Below are 19,129 nucleotides of genomic sequence, written 5' to 3' on the forward strand. Positions count from 1 at the left end.
AAGACAAAAAAAAAAAAAAAACACAAACAAACCTGAATTATCACTTTAAGAATTCTGAAGAAAAAAAAACTTTCTCGTGACAAGTCATAAGTCTTTATTCAAAGATCCTATTGTGTGTTTGTGAATGAAAAGTTTTTTGAGGATCAGTTTTATGTTGCAGTCCTGCTGTACATATATATAGATATATAGGATAGGTAGTCAACAATGCTTTTAGGCTGAAGCAGAAAGATTCGTTACAGGTTAACCTCATTCACAGTGGAGCATATGAGTGTGCTATGTCTTTATGGCAATGAGACATGGGAAAGTTAATTGTACAAGACATAATGACAGCCTTGATTGTAAAACCCACCTACTTTACCCATTCATGCAGGAGGAAGTGGCCATATGTCATGTGACACTGGGCTCAGCTTAAGAAATCAGCCTTAAGCCGATTTGCATGTCGCCATGGCAACTATTCTAAGCTGCTTTACCCTTTAAACCCCTGCTGGATTTGAAGTTACCCATTACAGCAAATGTGGACTGAGTGAATCCCTTAGAAAGGGAATTACATCCTTCATTCACACCTAGGTGTCAGCAACACAGCTCATGCACCTTTATGGTGATTACGGTCAGAAAAGAAGTGACCAATAGAAATGAAATAACTTAACGAGCCATTTCACTCATTAGCTGTGCACATCATCACCAAATGTTCAGAAACAAAGCTCTTTTTCTTAACGCTTAACCAATTTTCCTGGTATGATATGGTGATGAGTGGCTGGTTTCCATTTATAAACATACCCGTTCGTGGTTCTCGATTAGGATTTCTACCACAATGTTCTGGAACTTGATGTCCATGATTGCAGCGACAGTCTCTTCCTGAGGCCTCAAGAGTGTAGGGCCGAACACTACGCCGAGGTTAGCAACCGTCATCAAATTCTGCAGGTGGTGACTGGCCACTCTGGTGAGAGAGTAAGATATCTGAAGTCATTTATTTCTTATTGTATTGTAGTGCTTTTCTGAGTAGTTAGCTTTATTGATAACAAAAATAGAGCTACAATAACTAATCAATAAAAGCAATAAAAATAATGGAAATGTTCTTTGATCAATTTGCTGTAAAATATTATGCATTCTTAAAAATCTAATTTAGGAAATTTACCATAATTGAAATCCTAAAACACACACACAGCTTTGTTTTTGTGAATTGTGGGGACATTCCATAGGCCTAATGGTTTTTATACTGTACAAACTGTATGTGCTATTGCCCTACACCAACCCTAACCCTAAACCTACCCCTCACAGGAAACTTTGTGCATTTTTACTTTCTCAAAAAAAACTCACTCTGTATAATTTATAAGCGTTTTGAAAAATGGGGACACGGGGTAATGTCCTCATAAGTCACCTTCTCCTTGTAATACATATGTCATACCCATGTCATTATACAAATTTGTGTCTTCATATGTCACAAAAACATGCGCGCACACACACACACACACACACACACAAACTGACATAGAAGACCATTGATGACACAGTTTATCTTGGCTTTTACCCAAAAATGCCACTTAACCCTATAAAGCCTACTGTATCGTACTTGATACACAAATATCTAAGGCCTCTAAATTATCAACATGATCAAAACTTTGCTGGAAAACCTTGTTGAGCATTCTGCCGTAGTTTAACTTTTTTCGTACTTTTTTAAAACAAGTACAAGACCTTTTAGTATCATTGTAAAAATGTTTGAGAGTCCAGTCTCACTGGCTTCGGCCGTGTACGTTTTTACGTACATTTCAACATTCACTGACACGTTTCAGGTCTGAAACATTGCATCTGTTGCTGATGTTGTGAAACAGAACAAAAGATCCCGTTCCTGATTCTGTGAGGTCACTTCCTGACACAGTCTGGACCCACACAGACACATTATTCCAATTAAAATGACATTAATGCTCACGTGTTTGTGTCTGCCTTGTTGTAAAAGCACAGTGCCACCTAGTGTATGTAACCGCTGCAGCAGTGTCCATTAAGAGCAAAGCTAATCCGCCAGACACTGGCTCTTAAAGGTCACTGAAATATTAGTGATCTCTCTGGCTGCCATGATATCCTAATAATCCCCAGTAACAAGAGTACAGCGAGAGAAGAGAGATATAAAAGAGGTTGTTTTAGACATGATAAGGGACAAAATAAATAAATAAAATAAATCAAAAGTAATTAATTAATTAATTGCACTGCAAAAAATTATTTTCTAACTTAGTATTTTTTTGTTTTCTGAAAAATTATCAGAATTTTGTTAGTTTTTGCTTAATACAAGAAAAAATATCTGCCAATGGGGTAAGAAAAATCATTTTGATTTGTCCTTGAAGTAAGATTATTTTTCTTACCCCATTGGCAGATATCCTTTTTTCTTGTTTTAAGCAAAAATGTAAAAAATTAATACATTTTTCAGAGAACAAGACAAAGTAATTTTGCTTCTCAAGTAAAATTCTACAATTCGAACACACAACACCTGGATGAGCGCCACAGCTTTTTATTTATAGCATAGTATAAAATGTAATTATAAATGTATTAATATAATTATATATATATATATATATATAAAATGCATAATAAATATTTAATACATTCTAAAAAAAAATAAATAAATAAATAAATGTATTTAAGAACAAACTTCAACACAAGAATATATATATTGTCTGAAAACAAGTCTTACTATCTTAAACACAAAATACAGATGAAGAAATGATCTGCTGCTAATCCAAGCCATTCAAAAACCCCTGCAAGACATAACCAGACCAGTCATGTATTTGATCGTGTTGAACAGAAACCGAACCTGTAGACCATGCACACACATTTTCACACTTTCTTGTCTCTCTTGATTTTCTCTTCTCCAGTTACATACACATTCACATCGTCTCTCACTCCCTTATTCCCATATCCCTATCTCTCTCTCTCTCTGCTGATGGGCAAACTCCAGATGGCACCTTGCTCTTTATCACATAAATGGCTCATATAGACAGGAATGAACGAGGGGAGGAGTGGAAAAAAAGAGAGAAAATGAAAGGCAGAAGGGGGGGTGGAGCTCTCCGAAAGAAACAAAAAAAGTTAATATGAGGACAAGGGCCTAACATCACCCTTAAGGACTGGCAAAGAAAAAAAAGAAAGTACAGAAGGAAAGAGAGAGAAAAATAGAGACAAAAAAGGGAACGATGGTAGAAAGCAAAACGAGATAAGATGAAGATAGCATGAGATACAAAGCAAAAAAAAAAAAAAAAAAAGCATCTTAATAATCAGTCTTGTTTTCACGTACAAAAATATCCAACCATCCTTAATGCAAGATATATTTACTTGAGCAGCAAAATTGCATTAAATATTGTTTTCAGACAATGTATATTTTTGTATTTAATATATCTGTAATTATTTTTTCTTCATTAGTTAAAAAATGTGAAATAATTTATGAAAAATAATTTATGAATTAGTTTTAATAATTTATGAAATATATTTAACAATTTTAGCAAACAGTTGTTTTAAGTAAAAATCGAATAAAATGTAATTAAGTTTGTGCTTAAAACTCAATTGTCAAATTTCTAATTCTAATCAAAGTTTTTGCAGTGTGAAAATCAAAGTTTATGTTACAAATGGGATACAAAAGACGATCTGGAAGAGGGACAACATCCCTCGGCGTCTCAGACAAAAGCTGCCATACTGTAAATCCATTTTCTTTCCTCTACACCCCGGTTTCCTGTTTCAGATCATACTAGCTTGAGCACTCCTACTCTGTAGTGTGTTTTATCAAATGGTCGAACTATAGTCAAATAGTTTTAAATAGTCAAAATAGATCAGGGGAAATACGGCCAGACCGGTCCAACCAGACAGATAGAGAGAAACTCACTGGCTGCTTTGATGAAGCTCCTCTGGTACTGGTATGTCATGAGAGGGGCCGGCAGCATCCTGGTAGAAGAGGAGAAGAGAAAATATTAGCGATTATATAACAGACCAAATAGACTCAAAAACAGAAGGAATGGCGTCGAGACAAATTAAACTGAGAATTTTTGGATGCACGATGATGATATGTCTTCCTCTATCGTTGTAAAATGCTTATTCATATTTACTAACTTCTGAGAGGTTTTAATTTTAGCCTGCAAGCTAATTTGTAGATTATTAACAATGTTGTGGAATTACATGAATAATCAGACTGTCTGTCAGACTGTATTTTTATATTTTTCGACAAAAATGTAAGTGGTAATTGGAATATATCATGTTTATAACATGAATTACTATATTTGTATATTTTTTGAAAATAATATGAGTGGTAATTGCTAGGGATGGAACGATTCACAATACTGATTTCACAATACAATTTTCCTATGATTTTTTTTTTTTTTTTTACAAAATGAGATTTAAGGCAAATTTTAAATGAAAAGTTGTCCTTTTATTATTTTTCAGACAAATGCTGCACATTTCTCTGTGAAATTGAAATGTCAAATAACAACACTAAATTTAAATTTTAAAACAAATCTCAAATCAAATAAATAAATGCAAATAAAAGAAATCTCTTCATATAAACAAACTAAGGTGTGCTATTTCTATTTGAAATTAGAGGCAACCACTACATTTTATTCACGATCCAAACAAAGATGCTGCATACATGCAGCATGAGCAGTTCTTGATTTAAATTAGATTGTATAATTTTGAAATTTAAGCAAAAACAGAATGCTCTGACTTCAGCTTTGTTAAACTATACTACATAAAACATATCTGAATGATACAAAAACAGCAGACGGGCTGCATGACATGCAAATTCACTCTCTGACAGCAGGTGGCGCTCATGGAACAGCAGCAATACAGTGTTTCCTTGGTTACCGTTGTAAACAAAGCAGTACTGCGCTTATAAACACCAGTCTAGAAAAGAAAATACCATCTAAACTTTTCTGAAGACAAGTCAGTTCCCATCAGAGATACATTGATATAAACTCCCACCCCCAAATGTACGGCGATTAGTTTAACATCTCAAATGACTTGAATCGCCACATATTTTTATCGATCTTCGACCAGCTCGGGGTATGATTCGGGGTGCATTGTTGCATCCCTAGTAATTGCTCATGTAAAACTTCTTGGCACGGTGCTAGCATGTTGTGGGTGGTTGCCAGGCTAGTATAATGAACCAATTGTATTGAATGTGCACTTAAAATTATATATAAAAAGATGTACTAGCAAATAATATAATATTATTGAAATAAAAGTCCAGGTAAGTGTACTTTCACTTTTAAGTACAATTTCATGACTATGTTTCTTAACACACTTAAGTACATTTTTAAAAGTGCACGTTGTAATAATTATAAAATATTTTACTATAAAAAAACATTTTAAAACATTATGTTTCAATAATCTTTTGCTTTAATAAAGAATACTCAATTTTGATGTTGACTAACATACTAAATCATATGTAACACTTAATTATATATCCAACTGTAATGTTACTAGATATTACAGTTAATAATCTAATATATTAAATCTACTTTAAATATACTTTAAATACATGACATGCAACTTTCAACAGAAATTACATTATAGCATATTTTAGTTCACCATAAATGCTTGTCAGTACATTTAGCAGTACACTGTAAGCATATTTCAAACACAATACATTTAAAGACTTAATTCCCACTTACTGTAAGTGGGTAAGGAACCCGACTTGACACACTCAATATGTGAAGTCTTCATTTTGTAAATACGACTACTTATACTGGTAAGTAAGGAATAATTGACGACAGGCCGTTGAATTATTAGAAAATAGTGCATCACCATGACGCGAAGCGGACCAGAGCAGATTATGTGATCGGAGCTAGGAGTGGAGCGGCATGATTTTTGACTGGAGCAGAGTTGATTTTTTTTAAGTCAGAGCGTCGTGGTGGTAATCTGTTTGTTTGTAGCATGTGGATATTCAATATTGATTGTGTGAATTCACGTTTTAAACAGTTTATTGTACAGGTAGTAAATCTGTGATTTATCATCTTAAAACAAGAAAAATTATAGCATATTCTTTCTGTTTCTGAAGTAACTACAACCCTCAGCTTTGCCATAGTAGAGAGACGGTGCACAGACAAGTGAGTTAAACAGTCATTTAATATAGATGTTGGCTAACTATAGTTATCCAATAAACCACGTTAAAACTATTCTTCTAGTATTGTGTATTTGTTTTTTCGTTTAATATAAGTTCTGAACAGAACTTTGTGATATTTCAAAACAGGCTACTGAAATACTTTAGCCACAAATTTCGTCATGGAGCGAAGGCGGAGCAGTGTTTCTAAACAGTGGAGTGAGGAGCGGGAAATGGTGAACCCGGAGCGGAGTGATAATTGAATTGGAGCGCAGAGGAGAAACGTCTCGGGTTATGCATGTAAACCATGGTTCCCCGAGAGGGAACGAGACGCTGTGTCATCTAGAGGACACTTTGGGGAATGCTGGCAGCATGACCGGTGTCTGAAGCACATGTCAAATAACGCCAATCCTATTGGTCCACATGGCCCGTGAAGTCATAGGCGGGTGCCCGGAAGTATAAAAGGCCACCTGCTAAATACGTCACCAACTTAGTTATCTGAAGGAGATGTAAACAAACAGGCCACATAATCATGGGGAACCATGGTTACATGCATAATCCGAGACGTTTCCCTTCGAGAGAACTCGTGCTGCGTCCTCTAGCAAAGCTGCCCAGACCACAGAGAGTGGGCTATCTGCTTACAACCCTAGCGGTGGAGATAGCACTGTCTAGGCATGGGCTCAAGGAGACCGCTACTTAAAAACCCTGAGCAGGGGAGCAATCACTGAGCTAGCACATAGCTATCCTCAGATAGCTATGTACCTAGGAAGGAGCTACCAGAAGGGGGACCGACTGAAACTACCCAGACCTCAGATAGCTACATTTCCAGGAAAGGGCTTACCGCAACTGCAAGTAAGAACACATCTAGCCTCAGACAGCTGTATTCAAGTAAGCCCGTCCTGCCATAACAATGGCAGGAATATAACCATCCTCAGATGGCTAAACTAAGGAGGCCCCCAATCAGAGTCAGTCCCACAGTAGGCTAGCAAAGTCACTGTGTTATTGACCATAAGCTCATATGAGGGATATCCGGACCATCAGTAAATGATTCGCTCAGAGCGAACACACAAGACATCATTAGTCCAGAGTCAGAGCCTGATGTAAGCAGTGGCCATAACACTAAATGGGGGAAAGGGGAGGAAGGGAAGAGAATGATCAAGGAGTCCCAGCCTCGGGATGCAGGCGATCACCATGTCTCTTATCTAGGATGTCCCTGAGATCCTTATTCCCTTTGTTAGCGTTAGCTTTCCACTGCCAACTCCTTGAAAGAGGGGCACGGTTAGCGACGCTAGACTTTTGATCTTGTCTATGAGCCTCAGCTCTAGACAAATCACCCCCCTAGAGGAGGATTTGGAGCTCTGAGGAATGAACTTCCTGAAAGCAGCTGATTGCGCTTTTGCCTCTCTGAACTTATCCACAAATGCCTCGATGAAAGTGCCAAAAAGTCCAGTAGGCGAAAGCGGAGTATCGAGAAGAAAGTCCTTTTCTTTCTTCCCGATGACTCACAGATGATCCACAGATGCCTCTCTGTAGTCATCATAGCCACCATTGAGAGACCAATGGCAGCAGCAGTTTGCTTGGTGGCGCGGCGCAGCTCCTCAACTGCATCAGGAGACAAACCTCTGCCCTTATCCAAATCCTTCAGCAAGTCAGCCTGCTTATAACACTGCCATGGTGTGCAATGCTCCACCAGCCTGACCCGCTGCCACATACGCCCTGCCATTCAAGCGCAAGGTGGTCTGAAACACTACGGATGGCAAGGCAGGAAACTTCAAAGAGGATGACTCAGCTTGACCTGCGATCCCCAGCTTCCGCAGTGCCTCGGCAATAAGGGGGACCTGATCTGCGAGGCGCAGATGCTTGCCTCTCCTCCCTCGAGAAGAGAGACCAACGTGATTGGAGCGTGCTCCTAACCTAGACACATAACGCTCAAGTCGTGCTTGTCCTCGGGTGTCAAAAACCTCTGACAGAGACACGCACTTCTTCAAACGCTCGCCCGGCTTCACAGACATACAGTAGTACACACTGTTTGCAAACATACGGCTCCTGAAGACAACAAAAGTTGGTGATGTATTCAGCAGGTGCCCTTTTATACTTCCGGGCACCTGCCAATGACGTCACGGGCCACGTGGACCAATGGGACTGCCGTTTTTTTACACATGCTTCAGACACCGGTCATGCTGGCAGCATTCCCCAAAGTGTCTGCTAGAGGAAGCAGCACAAGTTCCTTAGAAAGGGAATTGTTGCCGCTGCATTCCGCTCACATACTCTGGATCAGAGGCAATTATTCCGCTTATACTATGGTTACCAGATCTTAAATATTTTTCAGATGTTGTATTAAAAGACATTCATCAGGCTTTTGTCCTTAAAACACTCGTGTGTAGGATTAATTTCTTACGCATCTCATCCAACACCTCCGTTGCTAATTCCAAAACTTCATTTTAGACCTAGTAACGGAGTCTTGTTCCATTGATATTCAAGTATTATGTAAATACATATGCATATTTTTATTTATAAAACTGTACAGTAAATAATGCACAAATCTGGACATAAATCTTCTGTTCCAGATTTTACCACATTATTATTACTATTATTATTATTTATTTATTGTTTTTTTTCTTTAGTCTTACTTATTTAATTGTTCTTTCTGTTCTCATGTCATATATTTATGTATGTATATATGTATGTATGTACCAAGAGCTCCTAAAAAAACACAACAAATTCCTTGTGTGTTTGCACACACTTGGCGAATAAAGCTAATTCTGATTCTGATAGCAGACTATTTCAGTTAATAATGAAGTTATTAGAAAGAGAGTGAGAGAGAGAGAGAGAGAGAGAGAGAGAAAGAGAGAGAGAGATTAAGCATGTGTGAATTGCCTGTGCATCTCTAAACAGTGTTTGGCAGCTGCATTTCTACTAATAGCGAAACTGCAAGTTCATTATCTTCAAGAACTTTTAAGTTGCTAAACTATTTTAATGATAAAATCATCAGAGCAGCGCCGACAACATGTTTCTGTGCGTGTGCATGTTTCCGTGTCTGTGAGTGTGTGTGAGTACTGTATGTGTGCGCTTTTGTAAGGGAGAGAACAAAGTAGAAACAGAGTATGTTTTCCCTACATAATAAAACGTAGTTTTGTGGCAAAAACATGAAAATAATTTGGCGTTTTTATCCTGTTGTTTACTATATTTATTTGCTTGGTCAGTGTTGTTGTGGGTTTTGGTTCTTTGGCTGTTGTAGGCTGTAAGGACCTTTGAAATAACTGCATGTCCAGATCACTTCACCAAATAATTTCAATGCGGTCAAGACCTGCCTGGAACTACTTTAGCCGTGTTTCGCTTAAAATAATTGCACACCTTTTAATATGTTTGTCAGCCAATCAGATTCAAGCATTCAACAGCGCTATAAATAAAGTTAAAGATTATGGCATTAAATATTTCTCATTCTTTAAATACTCAGCATAGGCCTGCTAGCTTAGCACACTGCTAGCTTGTTGACTCATTTGTGCGAAGGGACCCAACTGTTCACTATGCAAGTATTCTGAGTTTATTATTGTTACAGTAGTTGCCAAGATGTTATACATGGTTTCTATGTATACTTAGGTTAATAGCCCTGAGTATAAGCAATTGTAGTGCTGATACCTTAGCGGTCAAGGTAACTTTTGAGACTGCGGGAGCCAGTCAAATCAAGACAGGTAAATCACATTTTGTGTAGTATAGCCTGGTTGTTGTCATGTGGTCATATGTGAAGGGGTGGGTTAGTACCTGAGGTAGTGCTTTATTGCACTGGTGATGGTCTTGATCTCCCATTCTGTGCTGTTCAGCTCCACATCTGCACAGGTTTTGGGGTCTAGAGGAGGATTATAGACCCCATGGTTAGACGACAGATTTAATTTACCAGTGACCTCTGTTCAACCTTTGGAATTACCAACACAGCACACTGCCAGTATGTGCAAGTAAACAATGCATACAGTGGGTATAGAAAAGAATCACCCCCCTTTAAAACAATCACATTTTAATGCTTTGCAGCATGAAATGAAGACGGACACAGTTTTGGTTTTATCCAGCTGTATTTACTCAGTGCAACTTATAACATCAAAGTGAAAGATATAACACCAACATATCAGAAACAAACAAAAAAAAAAACACAGGATCACTGAGTTGAAAAAAGGATCACCTCCTTGTGTCTGTATTTTGTTGAACCACCTTTTGCTTTAATTACAGTCTTTATTCTGTTGGGATATGTCTCAACTAACTTTGCACATCTAGACTTTGCAATATTTGCCCACTCTTCTTTGCAGAACTGCTCAAGTTCAGTTCAATTTGATGGTGAGCGTTTGTGGACTGCAGTCTTCAAGTCATTCCACTGATTTTCAATGGGGTTTAAGTCTGGGCTCTGGCTAGGCCATGCAAGGACATTCACCTTTTCCCCCTTCAATCACTGTGTGCTCAGCTTTGCTGTGTCATTGTCATGTTGGAAGGTAAACCTTCTTCCCATTGACAACTTTCTGGCAGAGGGCAACAGATTTTCCTCAAGAATTTGACAGTATTTTGCCCCATTCATTTTTCCTTCTATCCTGACAAGTGCTCCAGTCCCTGCTGTAGAGAAACACCCCATAACAGGATATAACCGATGCGTTACTCCATGCTTTACTGGAAGAATGCTGTTATCTGGATGGTGAGCTGGATTGGATTTCCACCAGACATATCGTTTGGTGTTGAGGCCAAATAATACAATTTTAGTCTCATCTGCCTCAGAATCTTCAAGGTGTGTTTTGGCAAATCTCAGTCATGACTGCATGTGGCCTTTCTGCAACCCTCCCATACAAGCCACATTTGTGGAGAATTTGTGATATTGTTGTCACATGCACACAATGATCACTCTTTGTCATAAATTCCTGCAGCTGCTTCAGAGTTGCTGTAGGCCTCTTGGTTACCTCTCTGACCAATTTCTTCCTGGCTCTTTCAAGCAGTTTGGAGCGATGTCCTGATCCAGGGAGGGTCTGTGTTGTACCGAATACCTTCCACTTCTTAATAATAGACTTCACTGTGCTTATAGGCATTGATAAAGCCTTTGAAAAAAAAATTGTATCCATCTCCTGACTTGTGCCTGTCCACAACTTTATCCTGGAGATCTTTTGACAGTGCCTTGCCACCCATAGTTGATTGTTTGCTTCAGTTGCACTACCAAGGACTGAAATGCTCCAGGAAAGTGATCCTTTTTCCAACTCAGTGATTCTGTTTTTGTATTTTTTTTTCTGACATGTTGGTGTTATATCCATCACTTGAATGTTATAAGTTGCACTGAGTAAATATAGCTGGATAAAACAAAAACTGTGTCCATCTGCATTTCTGGCTGCAAAGCAGCAAAATGTGATTATTTTAAAGGGGGTGATTATTTTCTATACCCACAGTATGTATGCTGGCAACTGTTAATTAGCATCAAAATTGCAAAACATTTCCTAAAGCAGTAGTATAGTCACAGTATATCATTATCACTCTGAGACAGGCAGATAAATCCCAGTGTAACACAACAACATCAAAGTCTATCCTGCCATTCATCCTGAAGAACACTGGCAAAGATTAAGCGGTTTTTATCCTTTTGTGATTTTGAAAGAGGGATGCATGCTTTTGTGTCTTCTCGTCTGGACTACTGTAATTCCCTCTATGTAGGGATTAGTCAGTCCACCCTGTCACGATATCACTCCCATTTTGTCATCTTTACATTGGTTGCCGGTCCATTATATAATTGATTTTAAAATCTTGCTGTTTGTTTTTAAATCATTAAATGGCCTTGCACCATCTTATATTTCAGATTTGTTGCAACCGTACTCTTCATCAAGATCTCTTAGGTCCTCTGACCAAAATCTCTTGATTGTTCCTAGGTCGAGACGCAAACTGTGGGGGGCCGTGCTTTTGCAGTTTCGGCCCCAAGGCTTTGGAACCGTTTGCCTTTACACATAAGGACTGCCTCCACTTTGGTGTCATTTAAGTCCCTTTTAAATACTCATTTATTCTCCCAGGCTTTTTTGCAAAATGCTGCTCAATGACATGTTGTTGGAATGTTGAATGTATGCTCTGTGCTGTGTATATATTGTCTGCTTATCTATGTTTTTTAGAATCTGTACAGCACATTGGTCAACTTATTGTTGTTTTTAATCGTGCTTTAGAAATAAATTGCCTTGCCTTGCCTTCACCGCAGGGTGTGACGGCATTGCTGTCACTTTTTGCATGTGAAGAGGGTTGCGTTTATACTTAGGCAGCTGATAATAATGGTTCCTTGCTAAGTGAAGCTTTATACACAAATATAATACTTAATCGAGGCAGATGTGCTTTGAAAGTACAGTAAAAATATTGTAATATGGGAGAGGCACACGCATACATTTTGGCATAGTGACAAAAAAAGTTAATTGCATTCAACACTGACAGATTAATATTCTTTTAACCTAGTTTTCATTTTATTTAACTAAATGAATTGAAAAAGAAATCTAACAATGTGTCTACCATGCAAACGATTCAATACCACCAAAAAATAACCATTGCTAATCAACATATCTGTCCGTACGAGAGCAATGCATCATGAAAAAACTAGGTCACTCACATAATAATCAATATATCTATCTACACTGCATGGGAGTAATGCGACAAACCTAGATACATTCCATTATAAATCAACAAAGCTGTCGCTGATAATGAATGTGACAATGTGACAACTAGAGCACTCACATTACAATTAACAAAGCAGTCTAAAAAAACCTGCAAGTGAGCACTGTGACAAAATTAGTTACCAGGATCAACGACAAATAAGAATATCCATGATAAAGAAAAGGAAAACCTATTAAAAACCTATTTTAAAATAATAAAAATGTGACATTTTCTTAGAAATGTACTCTATCTTTCTTTACATGCTGGTTTCATATGGTTTTGAAGAACCTTTATATTATTTTCAAATAAAGTTTCAATTTAATGGCTTAAATTAAATGAAAATTGTTTTAATTAAATGACGTGGTGTAACCATCATGCATAAAGTAATAACATATTTTAGCATACCTTTCTTAATAAGGTATATAATAAGGTAATAAATAATATACTTAAAAGAATATACTTAAGGGCGAAAATGTAATGTTTTCGGACACTTAATTGCATGTTACTTGCAATTAAATGAAAATGTGCTATAGTTTAAATTTATATTAAATGCAGTTAGTTGAATTTTTTTATATTCTTGACTAGAGAACTTGTACGTCATTTTTTAAATATATATTTTATTTACCATTTCTAATGATGACATTTATGTACAATTTAGTGAACTTAGTAGATTTAAAATATATTTACTTTAAATGTAATATTGAAGTTATAACCAATTAAGAAGTATTTTACGTATGCTTTAGAATGTTAGTCAATACATCAAAATAAATGTACATTAAATCATGACAAAAGATTACTAAAACGTAATTATATAAAATAAACTTTAAAGAAAAAAAAACTTTTAATGTGATATTATTACAAAGTGCATGCTTTATGACTTTTTTTGCCCCTCAAAAAACATACTGAATTTTAATTCTTAAGTTGAAAAAGTGCTCATCATAGAAGAGGTGTATTCAAACCAATGTATGACTGCATTTTACATTTGTTTTTAAATAATAAATTATTAGATCGGGACAGAAAAGAAAGTAGTGTCATATGCCATTGACCCACCTTCCATTTAATTTAAAGTGATTGTAATTAGCGAAAGTGTATGAGTGTGAATTCTAGGACTGTGGTTTTGGCTTAAAGCATTCAGTATCCAACAAGTACATAGTACTGGTACAATGCATTACAATATTTCTTTAGAATCAGAGAAAATGTGAAGAAGAAAAAAAAAAGTGTACATATTCTGAGCCTAATTATGACTCTAACTCAGTGTCTGTGCTGACTGAAAACAGTTTTAAGGCTGAGAAATGGTATATGTGACATTTATGGCTGAAATTCATTTCATTTTAATCTCCTGGTTTCATTAAAACAAAATAACCAGCAGCAGGGTGCTGATTCTCACCCATGGCCAGGCTGAGTAGTTTCTGCACTCTGGAGCTGACACCGACGATCCTGTATAGCCCCTGTTCATCAATACCTGACAGAGAAAACCAGACTGTCACACTCACTCATGTGCTGGTCACCATCAGACCTTTATTTCTAACAAACAACATGAGGCGTACCTCTGGTTTCTATGGCATAGATGAATTTTTTGACAATGTTGAAGCCGAGGACATCTAATTGTGCCACTTAAATAGAAAGTTCATTGGGAGAGGAAAACAAAAACATCAATACACCTCCGTGGTAAAACAAACAGTAATACAAAACAAAAAAAGTGTTCATGAAACCAGCACGATAAGTGTGTATGATTCTGTGATTCAAATGAAGACTGAAATAGCACCATACTTACTAGCTTCATTCTGGCTGTCACGATTCAGGGTGTATACCTGTGAGACAAGACATTTTGGTCAAGTTTGTGGCTGTTAATACAGAGCAGCTTTGGAAGAAAAAAAAATCTGCATAACAAGTACAATTTAGTGATACCAGATGAGAAGCCATCACAGCATGCAATACCACTGCCTCATTTGTACTATTTTACACGCATAATCTGTTCGCTAAAAGCTTTCGAAAACAGGCTTCATCACACTGAAAGAGCCATTTAGCATGCTAAGACATCATGGTTCTGTTCCAAAACCTAGTGAGCTGCCTACATAGGCAGCATTTTTATTGATATCTATCTATCTATCTATCTATCTATCTATCTATCTATCTATATCTGTCTATAATCATGACAACCCTCAGAATAGTTTAAGCACGCTGCTGTGTGCATGTAAGATTTGCTGCTGCTGCATGAATAGACATACATAAATCTGGTAGCAGATCTAGACAGGTGGAGCTGGGGGAGGTGGAGGATTTCAGAAGAACTGCACCATTTAAAGTTACATGACTGAACTAGTTATTTAATCAAAACCAAATAATATTGATAAGAAATATTCAAATAAATAAAAGTTAACTATTTAAAGGGTTAGTTCAACCAAAAATGAAAATTAAACTTTGCTTCCTTTGCTCCTGTTAACAAATGTTGGTTTTCACGAGACTCACTGGCACGTGCGCAACGCTGACCTCATACGTTATCCACCCGGAGCTGCTTCCAGTGTACAACAGTGAGCGCAAGCTACATTAAAGTGATTATTACGTTTTGAATATGGATATTTTTCTTACAAAAACGCATCAATTTGCTACAGAAGGCCTTTGTTCACCCCCCGGAGCCGTGTGAGACACTTTTTTTTATGGATGGGCGCAGTTTAATTAAGTGCTTTTGGACTGATGCATGCAACACCCGCTGAGTGCCATGAAACAGCTTGAAAGATCAAAGACAATTTTTAATATGATTCGTCTGAAAGAAGAAAGTCATATACACCTAGGATGACTTGAGGGTGAGTAATTTATGGGCTAATTTTTATTTTTGGGTGAACTAACCCTTTAACAACATATTTGTGTGCTCTATGAATTTTCATGCCGAGAACAGCCTCGCGCTGTTAGCTTAGCAGCATTCTAACAGCAAACTCTATTGAAATCAGTTTGTTGAGCGTCCTGCATGTTTTTGTGATAAGCACTATTTGAATTGTTGCCTTCATCAGTAGCTGATGAGGTCCCATTCAATTAGCATGCTGCCCTTAAAGGTAACGGTCTATGTAGGTAGTATACTAGCGAGGCAGCTCACTAGATTATAGAACAGAGCCTAAATCATCCTAAAATACATTACAAATTCAATTATGAAGCCAACACTCAACTAAACCACTATATCTGAATTCATATTAAAAAACAACACAGGCTAAAGGCCTTAACATGCATATTTATGAGACGCAATAAGCCTCATGAATATGCATTCAAAATGAGAATACAGTTTATCTGATGCACAGCAGTGCCAAGCATGTAAAAATCTCTTATAGTGAACGATATCAGATCTGAGAGCGAAACAAATTTCCGATCTCTCAGATAAAGTACCGGTTCTCTTCCGTCCATGGCTTCCATCCAGAGTCTGCGGTCTTCCTCTGACTGCGCCTGCATGGTGATCATGCCAGGCCTGAAACATGCACACACGTCCAGGTGCAAGCATACACAGCGGTACAGTCAACATGCACACACACACACACACACACACACACACAAAATTCTCCTGTGATGCATGTATATTTACAGTTGGACACTCTTAGTAGATAAATAAACTAGAGAACCTTTGCATTCTAGGACAATTTATTTTTGTAAAATCTACAAAGCCACCCTTAATTGTATTCAATTTTCACTTGTAGTGTACTTGTAAATAATATAATACTAATGATACTAATACTAATAAAGTGCCACTTGGACTTAAAATGCACTTAAAGAGTTCATTTCTAAAAGTAATAATGTCAATGTAAAAGTTTTAATTTAAAGAACAATTTAAATGATTGTGTTTTAATAATATTTTGTCATGTTTTAAAGAAGTACACTTATTTTGAGGTGTTGAACATTAAAGCACATCTAAAGTACTTGATTATAATTTTAACTGGGTTTAACCTAAAAGCAATTACGTTCAACTGATGAACTCTTTAAACTAAATAACATGCAATTAAGTGTTTGGAAACAATGTATTATTTTAAACTATAGTATTTCCATAATGAATACCCTTTTTTAAAAGTATGCTAAAGTGTATTGTACTTCTGTTTCACAATTGCAAAAGCATTCATAGTTAAAGAAACACACATAAGTCATTACCATGCTAACAAAAGTAGATATATCAGATAATGAAGATGTTATTTGAACAAATGGATAGTATTTCATGACTTGCAAAATGACAGTACAGACAGTCAGTCCTATAGATAGGTATATCTAGCATATAACATTTAGCATATAACAATGTAAGAGCCAGTATATGCTGTGTGTTGGTAAACCCTTTAATATTTCAGTATGGCAGCTCTATCAGTAAATCAGTAGTACACACACTCACACACCATTAACTTGCGTGACAACTGAAGGTTAGGCCATGCCAGGGCAGGAAGAGTTATGGTAATAAAACTGGGCCTGTTTAATTGAGTTTGTGCACAGGAAAGCCTGATAGATTTACAATGTGGTAGTACACTGCTGCTGTGGAGGGCAAAAGCAGGAGGCTATTGCAAAATTGCAACGTGTTTTGTGTAAAATACATTTGTGAATAGTTAACTAGATATTTTTCCAACTTCATCATGACACATCGACACTGAATCATAAGGCAACATAAGCCACAAAGGCAATGTGCATGCAGTGTCTGAAATTGTCCCTCACTAAATGGCCAAAGTAAAATTAGTGAATTCACTCACAGCTATAGACACTACATAGCATTACACTATTTTTAATGACTATTGTCTAAATGTGATTATTTTCTTTTTAAAAATATTTGTATAAATGTTTTCACCTGAAAACAAGTAAAAACCCTATATATATAATGTTCAGTGTACTGCACATTATATATAATGTTTTGACATATCCACTTAGAACACCTGAATCTGAATGTGACTCTTTATACTGAGACATATTTTCTGAAAATCCAGCTAAAGTTTTATTAAGAAGAATTTTTAAAAGGAGTTCGACCACATGCAAATTTGCTTTGCATTAGGTGTATAAAAGTCGGATTTTTCTTGTTTTCAGTCAAATTAAAACTTATATATATATATATATATATATATTGAGAACTAAAACTACATAAATTAAAACTTTCTGAAATTATACACCACTGGTCAAAAGTGTTGAATTATTAGGACATTTTAATGTTTTTGCTGCATTTGTTTGATCAAAAATACTGTAAACAGTAATATTTTTAAATATTATTGCAATTTAAAACAACTTTTTATTTCATCTTTTTAAATAAAGGTTCTGTTTTAATATGTTTTTAAATGTAATTTATTCCTGTGATGCAAAGCTGAATTTTCAGCAGCCATTACATCAGACTTTAGTGTCACATGATCCTTCAGAAATCGTTCTAATAAGCTGATTTGGTGCTTATTATCAATCATTATTTGAGCTCAGTTATGAATATTGGTTCTTATTATTATAAATCTTAAAAACAGTTTTGTTTTTTTAAACTGTGATACTTTTTTTTTTAATTCTTTGATGGAAAGACAGTTCAAAAGAACAGCATTTATTTGAAATAGAAACCTTTTGTAATATAAATGTCTTTACTATCACTTTTGAATAAACACAGTCTTGGTAAACTTTTGACCAACAATGTATATCCTGGATTAAAATAATTTCTCTTACCCTACTTGTTTTAAAAATGCAAATTTAACAGAATTTAGTAAGGTTTATGCTTAAAATGCGAATCGTAGTGGGGAAAGAAACAATATTAATTTAAGATATATTCTCTGGAGATAAATCTTATTATGTGACACACTTTTGCTGGGAATCAAGACTAAAATATTGACCTTTTTTTTTTTTTTTTTGCTGCAATGTGCAAAGCGTGATGTAAACCCAGCATTACAACACTGTGTCATCAGGGCCTAGAGCAGTGGTTCTCAACCTTTTTTTCCACCGGGCCGCACTATGGTCCAAGTGCAAGTCTCGTGGGCCGCACACCTATCATTTACATATTATGTCAGCAATACAAACCAACCTGATTTATATTATTATAGCCTAAATATTATGATATCTAATCGATTACATTCATTGAAATAAATAAATAATTCTACTCCCCATAAATAACACCCAATTTTGTGAACTTCGGCTTGAAAGGCGGAGTTTCACTTTTATGCGTGGGGGGGGCACCCACTGGCAGACGAGCCACGAGCACTTTTTTATATGTTCTACATTTCATGTATTTATGTAACACATATTCTACATTAAAAAATTAATTTAGAATGAACAATGACTGCTGTACAAAGAGTAAAAAAAACATACCTAATGCAGAAAAGCCGCCTCTTTTTCCGAATTGCGCAGATGACCACTATCTTTCTTTCATCTCTTCTGATAAATTTTCAGTCAAATCGTTTTCTGTGTGCTAGATCAGAGCTAGAGCCCTGCATTTCAGCCCGGGACCGA

The 19,129-nt window shown here is 36.4% G+C and overlaps 1 protein-coding gene across 1 annotated transcript in view; it reads right to left on the reverse strand.

Annotated features, from left to right (window-relative positions):
* LOC107692919 (rho GTPase-activating protein 26-like) overlaps positions 1-19,129 on the reverse strand; it is a 112,634-nt gene that overhangs the window by 19,072 nt on the left and 74,433 nt on the right. Inside the window, exons 11-17 of the mRNA XM_016492123.1 lie at positions 16,085-16,163; positions 14,487-14,523; positions 14,260-14,325; positions 14,100-14,174; positions 9,833-9,917; positions 3,863-3,921; positions 778-935 (exon numbers count right to left, since the gene is read on the reverse strand). Coding sequence (XP_016347609.1) covers positions 778-935; positions 3,863-3,921; positions 9,833-9,917; positions 14,100-14,174; positions 14,260-14,325; positions 14,487-14,523; positions 16,085-16,163 — 559 coding nt within the window. The remainder of the gene's footprint in view (positions 1-777; positions 936-3,862; positions 3,922-9,832; positions 9,918-14,099; positions 14,175-14,259; positions 14,326-14,486; positions 14,524-16,084; positions 16,164-19,129) is intronic.

Source organism: Sinocyclocheilus anshuiensis, unplaced genomic scaffold (assembly GCF_001515605.1).
Source record: "Sinocyclocheilus anshuiensis isolate Anshui unplaced genomic scaffold, SAMN03320099.WGS_v1.1 scaffold1047, whole genome shotgun sequence".
Classification (NCBI taxonomy): domain Eukaryota; kingdom Metazoa; phylum Chordata; class Actinopteri; order Cypriniformes; family Cyprinidae; genus Sinocyclocheilus; species Sinocyclocheilus anshuiensis.